At 39.1% G+C, this 12500-nt stretch overlaps 1 protein-coding gene across 1 annotated transcript in view; it reads left to right on the top strand.

Moving 5' to 3' along the window:
• Positions 1–12500, top strand: part of LOC113822843 (protein SON) — a 57168-nt gene that overhangs the window by 29859 nt on the left and 14809 nt on the right. Inside the window, exon 2 of the mRNA XM_070137214.1 lies at positions 2802–2887. Coding sequence (XP_069993315.1) covers positions 2802–2887 — 86 coding nt within the window. The remainder of the gene's footprint in view (positions 1–2801; positions 2888–12500) is intronic.

Below are 12500 nucleotides of genomic sequence, written 5' to 3'. Positions count from 1 at the left end.
AATCATTATAATTACTATTATTATTATCACATTATCATCTTCGTTATTGCTATAATAATAATAAGGATTATTACCATCACCATTTTTCATTATCATTATCATAATAATCATTATCATTATTTTTTACCACAACTACTACTATCATCATAACAATTACTACATTATTGTCATTACGACTGCTACTACAATCATTATTATTATCCTTGTTATTATTATTAACTTTATTACTATAATCACCGTTTGCATGATTATCATTGTTATCATTATCATTACTATCTGTCGATTTTAATACCATAATTTTATTTTTCGTGTTATTATCACTATTATGAGTTTAGTTCTCACTAATATTATCAATTTCAACAAGAATATTAGTAATATTAACGTTATCATTATCATTATTACAATACCCATGAGTACATTAAAAAGGGATATTACAATTTTCATAAAATTACAAGTATGACAATCAAAATAGTACTTATTTATACATGTATATTTCTTCATTACTCAACTGTTTCATGAACAAATAACAGAAATATACACTTTTGAAAAAAAATATAAAATAAAATAAGAACATCCACTTGCTAAACATTTTATTAACTTCTACTGATGTCTCACGCATGACTGAACTTATATTTTCCATTATTATTCATATATATATATTTCCCCCACACAAATCAGTGTCTGCAATTTACACTTTTTTTTGTCTTTTTTTTGGTGGTGGAGGAAAGAAGTAATGAATTTATGATTGAAATAAAGATTATATTACGAGTGATTGACGTGTATTTGATGGATAGGTAATTTTGTTTTAACTATTAATTAACAAATGTTTGGCTGCGTGTGTTAAAGTGTTGTGCGGGTATGTTGCAAAGTGATTATTTGATGCATCGAATAGATTTTCTCATTCTTCCTTTTATTATTATTATTATTATTATTATTATTATTATTATTATTATTATTATTATTATTATTATTATTATCATTACTATTATTATTGTAAATATTTCTGTTGCTATTACCGTTATCATTATTATTGTTATATTATCATTTTCATTATCATTGTTGTTGTTATTATCTTTATTTTCATTAATATCAGTGATATTATTATCATTATCATCATTACCATCATCATTATCAGTGATGTTATTATCATTACCATTGTTCTTCTTCTACGTATTATGTTTTTTTGCTGTTATCATTAACATTATTGTTATTATTGATATCAATATCATCCTCATTATCATAATACTAGTTTTATATTTCTTTTTATATGTAATTGTTCGCTGATTTCTCTCGCGAAATAACAATAATAACACAAATATTTAAGACAAATTTATTAATAATAGTAATAGTAGTAAATGATTCTGAAGCTAGTAGTGATAGTAATATTACTAACAATAATGTACGAAAAAAGACTTAAAAAAGAAAATAAAAAGAAAGAAAGAAAGAAAGAAAGGAAGAAATAAAGAAATAAAGAAAAAAAAGAAGAAAGAAATAAAGAAATAAAGAAAGAAAGAAAGAAAGAAAGAAAAAAAGAAAGAAAGAAAGAAAGAAAGAAAGAAAGAAAGGAATGAATGAAGAAAGAAAGAAAGAAGAAACAAAGAAACAAACAAACAAACAAACAAAGAAAAAAACGAACACAAAACACACTATAGGGCGTAAATGATGCAATAACTTAATATCATTTTCGACCTAAGGATCTACCGCATCAAATGGTGTTGACAGATATATGAAGACAGTGCTGTACCATATTGTACGGTGTTAAATAGGCAAGATTCACAGACTTACAATGTGTGAGTTATAGAGGAATATGATGATGGTAGAGAGAGGGATAAAGAGAGAGAGAGAGAGAGAGAGAGAGAGAGAGAGAGAGAGCAGAGAGAGAGAGTGAGAGAAAGAGGAAGGAAGAGAGAGAGAGAGAGAGAGGAAGGAAAAAAGAGAGAGGGAGGGAGAAAAGGGGAAGAGAGAGGGTGAGAGGGAGGAGAGGGTGAGAGGGAGGGTGAGGGAGGGAGAGAGGAGGGAGGGAGGGAGGGAGAGAGAGAGAGAGAGAGAGAGAGAGAGAGAGAGAGAGAGAGAGAGAGAGAGAGAGAGAGAGAGAGACAGAGAGAGAGAGAGAGAGAGAGAGAGAGAGAGAGGGAGAGAGAGTGTGAGAGGAGAGAGGGAAAGAGTGTGAGGGTTGAGGAGAGAGGGAGAGTAGAGAGAGGGAGAGTAGAGAGAGAGAGAGAGAGAGAGAGAGAGAGAGAGAGAGAGGGAGGGAGGGAGGCGGGGGAGGGAGAGAGGGTGAGGGAGATAGATAGAGAGGAGAGAGAGAGAGAGGGAGGAGAGGGAGAGAGAGAGAAAGAGGGAGAGGGAGAGAAAGGGAGAGAGAGAGGGAGAGAGGGAGGAAGGGAGGGAGAGAGAGACAGACAAACAGACAGACAGGGAACAGTGACAAACAGAAACAGAGACAAAGAAAGGTGTGTGTGTGTGTGTGTGAATGTGTGTGTGTGTGTGCGTGAGAGAGTGTGAGAGAGAGAGTGTGAGTGTGTGTAGAGAGAGAGAGAGAGAGAGAGAGAGAGAGAGAGAGAGAGAGAGAGAGAGAGAAAACAGAGAGACAGAGAAGAGAAAGTGACATCCAGAAACAGACAAAAAAAAACAAAAAGAAAGCAAGGAACAGACAAACAAACCAAAAAGAGAACAACCACCACACAAAGAAAACACCATAACCACCACCACCTCTACAAAAAAAAAAAAAAAAAAAAAAATCAAAAACAAAACAAAAAAAATTATCCAACACACGCAACTTCATCTCGTGATACCCGCAGCTTCCAAGACAACCGGGTACCTTGTGTGGGAATCCCCAGCGGTTCTTGATACCTGCACAGGAACGGCAGACATGCCTAAGTGGCAGGTACTGACAGGGGGCGGAGGGAGAGGGAGGTTGAAGAGGAGAGGGAGGGAAGAGGGAAGGAGGGAAGGAGGGGGGATGAGGAGATGAGGGGTGGAGAGAGTTGAAGAGGAGTAAGAGGGAGGAGAGGGTGGAGGGAGGAGGAGGATGAGGAAGGGGTGAAGAGGAGGGAGGTTTGAGGAGGAGAGGAAGGGAGGGTGGAGAGGAGGGAGGATGAAGAGGAGATATGGGAGGAGGAGTGGAAGGAGGAGGTAAGGGTGGAGGGAGGATGAGGAGAGGGAAGGAGGAGGATGAGGGGATGAGGAGGGAGGGGGAAGGGAGAGGAGGGAGGATGAGGAGATGAAGGGAGGGGTGGAGAATAGGAGGATGAGGAGACCGGAGGGAGGGGTGGAGGGAGGGAGGATTTGAGGAGGAGAGATGAGAGTAAGGTGGAGGGAGGGAGGTAGGTAGCATGAGAAGAGAGAGGCAGGACGAGGAGAGAGAGGAGGTAGGGGTGGAAGGAAGGAGGGTGGGAAGAGGAAGAAGTGGAAAGGAAGAGTGAGAATCAAGGGGTGGGGAGAAACGAGAAGAAGAGGAGGGAGAGTGGTGAAAGGGGAGAGGGAGGGGAAGGGGAATGGCGAAAGGAAGAGAGGAAGGGGGAAAAGTATAAAAGGAGAATGCAAGTAAAGGAAAAAGGAATGAGAAAAGAGAACAGAGGAGAGAGAGAGAGAGAGAGAGAGAGAGAGAGAGAGAGAGAGAGAGAGAGAGAGAGAGAGAGAGAGAGGGTGGTAAAAGGAATAAGAATAAAGAGCAGTGTATACGGAGAGAAGAAAGTAAGAGAAGAGAAAACAAAGAAGAGGAATGAAGGGGGAGGATATAAATGCAGATTAGCAGAATGGAGCCTTAGAGAAGAAGCGAAAAAAAGAAAGAAAATAAGAGGAAGGAGAAGATAAGAAGAGAGAAAAAAAGTTCAGTAGTAAATAGGAAAGAGAGACGGGGAGAGAAGCCATGGGTATGAGAAACAGACCTTGCACCTCATATCAACAATATTTACGATAATTGCTTATAAACAAAATACCTTTTTAATTGGCGGTTCCTTTCATGTTAGAGGTGGTGGAGCAATTAGTCCCAGGTACCTTAGAGATATGCTATGGTATTTAGGTGTGTTACGAAGGCAGAACAATGCAATAAGGTGTTGGGTAGTTGTAAAACTATCTAAATACCACTTTATGTTGTCTTGTGAAGAATTTGTAAAGAGAAAAAATGTTGCGGTTCGTTTGTCGAAGATGTGAGATATTGAAACACAAGGATTGATAAGATGGATTGATAAATCATATTCCAGGGATAGATGGATAGATAAGGTGGATTGATAGATTATATTCCAGTGATAGATTAATAAGATTGATTAATAGAATATATTCTTGTGATATATGGATTAATAAGATGGATTAATAAATCATGTTCCAGTGATAGATGGATTAATAAGATGGATTAATAAATTATATTCCAGTGATAGATGGATTAATAAGATGGATTAATAAATCATATTCCAGTGATAGATGGATTAATAAGATGGATTAATAAATTAGTGGCGGTTCCTTTCATGTTAGAGGTGGTGGAGCAATTAGTCCCAGGTACCTAAGAGATATGCTATGGTATTTAGGTATGTTATAAAGGCAGAACAATGCAATAAGGTGTTGGGTAGTTGTAAAACTATCTAAATACCACTTTATGTTGTCTTGTGAAGAATTTGTTAAGAGAAGAAATGTTGCGGTTCATATGTCGAAGGTGTGAGCATTGAAACACAAGGATTGATAAGATGGATTGATAAATTATGTTCCAGTGATAGATGGATTAATAAATTATATTCCAGTGATAGACGAAATAAAAGATAAATCTACAAAAAGTGCAACATACACATGTGATAGAGAAATCGATAATTAAGTCTACAAATAAGCAAAATGCGATAGACGAGTCAAAATATATATCTACACATAAGCAATATATATTTACACGTATACTATCAGGAGAAGAAGTCAGAGATTACGCTCATAGACTAGGATATATTTCTACTTGTTGCCCATAGATGTCGCAGCATTCGCCATAAACAAAATAAAAGAAAGAGGAGGGGTAGGATGAGGAGAGAGAAATAGGGGTGGAAGGAAGGAGGTGGGATGAGGAGAAGGAGGAAGGAAGAGTGAGAATCACGGTGTGGGGAGGAAGGAGAAAGAAGAGGATAGGTAGGATGAGAAAGGAAGGGTGGGGATAGAGTGAGGAAGGAGGAAGAGGAGGGGGAGGAAGGAAGTAGATAGAGAAGAAGGAAGAAATGGCAAACCGTGGCATACAGAGATCTGGTGCCAACTTCTTGACTTTATACCCCCAAGAACTCAAGTATAAGACCTAATAAAGAATAATATTGTGAAAAAGGGAGATGTTTTGAGCATGTAAAGACAGATGAAACATGAAATAAATATTTCATATTCGAGTTAAACATAAATTTCAAATATCTTATTCCCTTCTCTTACTTTCATTATTGTAGTTTTCATAATTATTATTATCATTATTATTATTACTATTATTATCATTGTTATAATCAACGTCATTATTGCTATTATGATTATTGGTATTGTTGTTATCTTTATTATTACTATCTTCATCATTATTATTAAAGGGAGGGAGGGAAGGAGAGACAGGGAGGGAGGGAAGGAGAGACAGGGAGGGAGGAAGAGAGAGAGAGAGAGAGAGAGAGAGAGAGAGAGAGAGTGAGTGAGTGAGTGAGTGAGTGAGTGAGTGAGTGAGTGAGTGAGTGAGTGAGTGAGTGAATGAGTGAGTGAGGAAAGAGTGGAAAGTGAGGGAAAGGAGATAGAAGGAGAGAGAGAGAGACAGAGAGAGAGAGAGAGAGAGAGAGAGAGAGAGAGAGAGAGAGAGAGTGGTGGTGGTGGTGAGTGGTGAGTGAGTGGTGAGTGAATATGGTAATTGAGTGGTGGTGGTGGTGAGTGAGAATTGGTGGTGGTGGTGGTGAAGATAGTGAGTGAGGAAAGGTGGAAAGTGAGGAAGGAGATAGAAGGGAGAGAGAGAGACAGAGAGAGAGAGAGAGAGAGAGAGAGAGAGAGAGAGAGAGAGAGAGTGAGTGAGGTGAGTGAGTGGTGAGTGAGTGAATGAGTGGTGGTGGTGGTGGTGAGTGAGTGAGTGAGTGAGTGAATGAGTGAGTGAGTGAGGAAAAGGTGGAAAGTGAGGGAAGGGAGATAGAAGGGAGAGAGAGAGAGAGAGAGACAGAGAGAGAGAGAGAGAGAGAGAGAGAGAGAGAGTGGTGGTGGGTAGTGGTGGTGAATGGTGAGTGGTAGTGGTAGTGGTGAGTGGTGAGTGAGTGAGTGAATAGTGGTGAGTGAGGAAAAGGTGGAAAGTGAGGAAGGAGATAGAAGGGAGAGAGAGAGACAGAGAGAGAGAGAGAGAGAGAGAGAGAGAGAGAGAGAGAGAGAGAGAGAGAGAGAAAGAAAGAAAGGAGGAGGGAGGGAAGGAGAATGGGGAAGGAGGAAGAGAGAGAGAGAGAGAGAGAGAGAGAGAGAGAGAGAGAGAGAGAGAGAGTGGTGAGTGGTGAGTGAATGGTGGTGGTGGTGGTGGTGGTGGTGAGTGAGTGAGGAAAGGTGGAAAGTGAGGGAGATAGAGAAGGAGAGAGAGAGAGAGAGAGACAGAGAGAGAGAGAGAGAGAGAGAGAGAGAGAGTGAGTGGTGGTGAGTGGTGGTGAGTGGTGAGTGAATGGTGAGTGAGTGAGGAAGTAGCATGAGGAAGGAGATAGAAGGGAGAGAGAGAGAGACAGAAAGAGAAAGAGAGAGAGAGAGAGAGAGAGAGAGGGAGAGAAAGAAAGAAAGAGAGAGGATAGCGCTCACGATCTGTAATGTGATATAAAGAGATTGACAGATCCTGACTAACTGATTGGTTACTGACTGGTTAAGAAATAAATAAAATTAACTCTCCTTTTTCAAACTCAAGATTTTTTTTTTATTTATTCTCTTTCCTAAAGACTATAATCGAACATGAGACTAATTTCTTAATAATTTCTCCTGATTTCATTTCTAAATCGTAAATCTAAGAAGTAATGGTGAATTTTATAACGATTTTGAAAATGGATATATCGATTGTTATAGCAATACAAACGGAATTATAGTCTTATACTTTGGGGTTCAAATTAACATGCTAAGAAACCGCAAAATGTGCCTTAAGATAATGTATCACCTTCTAACAACCCCCCCTCTTTCCTCCCCCCTCCTTCCCTCTCTCCCCCCTCCCCTCCCCCCTCCTTCCGTCTCTCCCTTCCCCTCCCCCTCCCCTTCCAGCTTCCTCTCTCCCCCCTTCCGATCCCACTCCCCCTTCTTCCACTCCTCGTCCCCCCACCCACACATCCTTCCCCCTCCTTCACCCTCCCCTCTTTCCTTCTCACTCCCCCCACCTCCTTCACACTCTCTTCCCCCACGCTCCCCCTCTTTCCTTCTCTCCCCCTCCCTTCCCCCACCTACCCCCATCCCCCCCTCCTTCCCCCCCCACCCACCCCTCCCCCTCCTTCTCTCTCCCCTCCCCACCTCCCCCTCCTTCCTCTCGTCCCCCTCTCCCCTCCCCTCTTCCCCCCACCCCTCCTTACCTCTCTCTCCCCCCACTCCACCCCCTTCCCCCTCCTTCCCCACCCTCCTCCCCCTCCCCTCCCCTCCCCCCTCCTTCCCTCTCTCCCCCCCCACCCCCTCCCTCCTCCCTCTCTCTCTCGACCCCTCCTCACCCACTACCTTCCTCTCTCCTCACACCCACCCCCTCCCCACCCACCCATACTGCCCCCCTACCCCCTCCACTCCTTCCATCTCTCTCCCTTTCCCCCCTCACCCCACAAAAAGAGGGGGAAAGTAAAAACAGCTGACACGGGATTTCATCTCATCCCCAAGATGCTGCCCGAGAGATGTTGCGTCATCGGTCCTTTAAGATGCTCTCTCGTGCCTGGGGAGTTTCATGTTTTTTTTTTTTCGCCTTTTGTGCCTTTGTGTGTGTGTGTGTTTTTTTTTGAGGATTAGATGATTAGTTTTTGTCACCTTTTGTTTTGTCTTTTTTTTTTTTGAGGTTAGATGATTAGTTTTTGTCACCTTTTTGTTTTTGTCATCTTTTTTTTTTTTGAGGATTAGATGATTAGATTTTTTGTCACCTTTTGTTTTGTCATCTTTTTTTTTGAGGATTAGATGATTAGTTTTGTCACCTTTGTTTGTCATCTTTTTTTTTTTTTGAGGGATTAGATGATTAGTTTTTTTGTCACCTTTTTGTTTTTTGTCATCTTTTTTTTTTTTTTTTTTGAGGATTAGATGATTAGTTTTTTGTCACCTTTTGTTTTTGTCATCTTTTTTTTTTTTTTTTTTTTTTTTTTGAGGATTAGATGATTAGTTTTTTGTCACCTTTTTGTTTTTGTCATCTTTTTTTTTTTTTGAAGTTAGATGATTAGTTTTGTCACCTTTTGTTTTTGTCATCTTTTTTTTTTTTTTTTTTTTGAGGATTAGATGATTAGTTTTTTTTGTCACCTTTTGTTTTTGTCATCTTTTTTTTTTTTTTTTTTTGAGGATTAGATGATTAGTTTTTGTCCTTTTTGTTTTTGTCATCTTTTTTTTTTTTTTTTTGAGGATTAGATGATTAGTTTTTTTTTGTCACCTTTTTGTTTTCTCATCTTTTTTTTTTTTTGAGGATTAGATAATTAGTTTTTTGCTCACCTTTGTTTTTTTATCATCTTTTTTTTTTTTTGAAGTTAGATGATTAGTTTTGTCACATTTGTTTTTGTCATCTTTTTTTTTTTTGAGGATTAGATGATTAGTTTTTTTTTGTCACCTTTTGTTTGTCATCTTTTTTTTTTTTGAGGATTAGATGATTAGTTTTTTTTGTGCTATTTTGTTTTTGTCATCTTTTTTTTTTTTGAGGGATTAGATGATTAGTTTTTGTCACCTTTTGTTTTGTGTCTTTTTTTTTTTTTTTGAGGATTAGATGATTAGTTTTTGTCACCTTTTGTTTTTGTCGTCTTTTTTTTTTTTTTGAGAGATTATATGATTAAGTTTTTTTTTGTCACCTTTTGTTTTTGTCATCTTTTTTTTTTTTTTTTGAGGATTAGATAGTTAGTTTTGTCACCTTTTGTTTTTGTCATCTTTTTTTTTTTTTTGAGGATTAGATGATTAGTTTTTTTGTCACCTTTTGTTTTTTGTCATCTTTTTTTTTTTTTTTGAGGATTAGATGATTAGTTTTTTTTGTCTGCTTTTGTTTTGTCATCTTTTTTTTTTTTTTTTTTTTGAGGATTAGATGATTAGTTTTTTTTGTCACCTTTTGTTTTTGTCATCTTTTTTTTTTTTGAGGATTAGATGATTGTGTTTTTTGTCACCTTTTGTTTTTGCCATCTTTTTTTTTTTTTTTTTGAGGATTAGATGATTAGTTTTTTGTCACCTTTTTGTTTTTTGTCTTTTTTTTTTTGAGGATTAGATGATTAGTTTTTTGTCACCTTTTGTTTTTGTCATTTTTTTTTTTTGAGGATTAGATGATTAGTTTTTTTTTGTCACCTTTTGTTTTTGTCATTTTTTTTTTTTTTTTTTGGATTAGATGATTAGTTTTTTTTTGTCACCTTTTGTTTTTGTCATTTTTTTTTTTTTTTTTTGAGGATTAGATGATTAGTTTTTTTTGTCACCTTTTGTGGGTTTTTTTGAGGTTTGGATTATTATAATTGGGTCTAACGTCTTGTTTTTTTTTGTCACGTTTTTTATTTTTTGTTAATTTTTTTATTCCTTTTATTCTTTATTTATTTATTAATTTATTTTTACTTTTATTTTTATTTTATTATTATTTTTTTAAATTCTTAGGTTTGGATTATTATGATTGGGATTCGGGATCATCATTAGAGTGATTATGGTCATTATTAACATGATTATGATTGTGATTATGGTTTTGATTATGATTATTGTTGGTCTCTTCATATCATTATTAGTATTTTCATTATAATCTTTATCATTATTGTTGTCGTTGTTAATCTTTTGATGATGATTATCATTAGCATCATCATAGTTATTATTATTATTATTATTATTATTATTATGTTATCATTATTATGTTTATTATTATTATTATTATTATTATTATTATTACTATTATTATTATTATTAATACTATCATTATTCTTGTTAATACTACAATTCCCATTATCATTTTCACTGTTACCATCATCATCATCATCATCATGGTCATCGTTGTTATCATTATTTTCATAATGATTATTAATATCATTATCATAATTGTTATTACTATTGTCATTATTACTATCATTATTGTTGGTATTTTTGTCGTTATTATTTATGATGTTATTGCCATCATTATCATTATTATTATCATCATTATCAATATTACTCTCTTTACTACTATTATCATTTATATCACCATTTGATTATCATTATTATTGTTATTATAATTATTATTATCATTATTATTATTATCATTTTGATTCTTATCTGTATCATTTTCCTGATCATTATTGTTAACATAATTATAATCATTGTGATTATCATCATCATTAACATCATCATTATTACTATCATTGTTATTATTAGAATTATCATTATTATTATTATTGTTACTATCATGTATCATTATCATCACTATTGTCATCATCATAATTAGTATCGTTATTTCGGTGATGGTAATAATAATTACTCGTTTTCTAATCACTCGTACAATCTTCATCTCATCATCATCACAATCACTATCATAATTCTTTTTCCCGAACCATTAACACAATATCCGTAAATTGCCACGTGCTTTTTTTTTTAGAAGGAATTGCAACTGCAGACAAGAATTAATCGGAGTGCAACAATAACACCTCCTCCTCTCTTTGCCACCCCCTCCTCCCCCTCCTCCTCCCCCTTCTCCCCCTTCTCCCTTGCCTCATAATGCACTATCAATCCCCTGTCACTATGAAAACACCATCATTATGTGTCCGTTAGTACGAGGTCCCTGTTGTAATGAATATCTCCTTTTTGGTTCATGGATATCTTTGTATCTTTTTATGCTCCTGTCTCTCTCCTTCTCTCTCTCTTCCCCTGACCAATTCTCCTTTCATTTTCCTCTCCTGTTATCTCTCATCTTCCTTTTCTTCTCCTTCTCTTGTTTTTCTCTCTCCTCTCTACCTCTTTCCCTCTTTCTCTGTCTTCTCTTTCCGTTTTTCTCCTCCTCACCTCCCTCTCCTGCTTTCTCACTCCTTCTCCTTCCCTCTCTCCTTCACCTTCTTTCCCTCTCTTCTTCTCCCTCACCTCTTCCTCTTTCTCCTTCTCTCCTTCCTTTCTCCCAATTCCTCTTTCTCCTCCTCCACCTCCCTTCTCCTTTTCCCTCACCTCTCCCTTCTCCCCCTCACCTCTCCTTCTCCTCCTCCTTCCCCTCACCTCCCCTCTCCTCTCCTCTCCTCCTCCCTCTCCCTCCCTCTCCTCCCTTCACCTCCCCCCCCCTCTCCCTCCTCCCCCATACCTCCTCCCCTCTCTCCTCCCCTTACCTCCCCCCACCTCACCTCCTCCTCCCTCCCTGCCCTTCCTCCTCTCCCCTCCCCCTTCCCCTCAACTCTCCCCTCCCCTCTCCTCCACCTCCCCCTTCCCCTCCCTCCCTCCTCCCTCCCCCTTCCCTCCCCCTCACCTCCTTCTCCTCCCCTTTCCCCCCTCTCCCTCCTCCTCCCCCTTCACCTCTCCTCTCCCCCTCCTCCTCCTCCTCCTCCTTCCCCCTCTCCTCCTTCCTCCTCATCTCCTCTCCCCCTCTCCTCACTCCCCCTCCCTCTCCCCCCTCCTCCCTCCCCCTCCCTCTGCACCTCTCCTCCTCCCACTCCCCCCTCACCCCCTCCTCCTTCCCCTCCCCTCCCTCCTCCTCCCTTCCCCTCTCCTCCCCTCCACCTCTCCCCCTCCCTCACCTCTCCATCTCCTCCCCCCTCTCCTCCCCCTCACCCATCCCCCTCTCCCTCCTCCTCCCTCCCCCCCTCACCTCCTTCTCCCTTCTCCCCCTCACCTCCTTTATCCCCCTCCACCTCTCCTCCCACCTCTCCTCTCCCCCCTCACCTCTCCCTCTCTCCCCCTCCCCCTCTCACCTCCTCCTCTCCCCCTCCTTCCTCCCCTCCCCTCTTTCCCCCTCCCCTCCCCCCTCACCTCTCCATCTCCCCCTCCCCTCCTCCCCTCACCTCTCCCCTCTCCCCATCCCCCCTCTCACATACTTCCCCTCTCACCTTCCCCTCACCCTTTTAAACCTCCTCCTTCCCCTCCCCCTTCCCCCCTTTCACCTCCCCCTCACCTTCTCCTTCTCCCCCTTCACCTCCTCAATACCACCTCCCCCCCTCACCTCCCCCACCTCTAACGTCTTGCAAGAAGTCGTGTGTATATATTTCATCTTGGCAATTATTGAGCTCCACTTCGCTTGCGTTTGGAGTCGTCCCATTTATGACGTTCTGTTGCTAAAGCGTATTTTCCTTTGTTGGGGTACTGAGTGTGGGTTTTATTTATTTATTTGTTTTTTTGATGTGCTTGGTTATTTATTTATTTATTAGTATTTTTTTTAAGTTAGGGAGTTTTGATATTTGTTTATTTGTTTTTTGACGTTTTTTTCTAAATCT

The sequence above is a fragment of the Penaeus vannamei genome, chromosome 22 (genome assembly GCF_042767895.1).
Source record: "Penaeus vannamei isolate JL-2024 chromosome 22, ASM4276789v1, whole genome shotgun sequence".
NCBI lineage: Eukaryota > Metazoa > Arthropoda > Malacostraca > Decapoda > Penaeidae > Penaeus > Penaeus vannamei.
The sequence above is the reverse complement of the archived record's forward strand: the minus strand, read 5'-3'. Positions and strand labels throughout refer to the sequence as shown.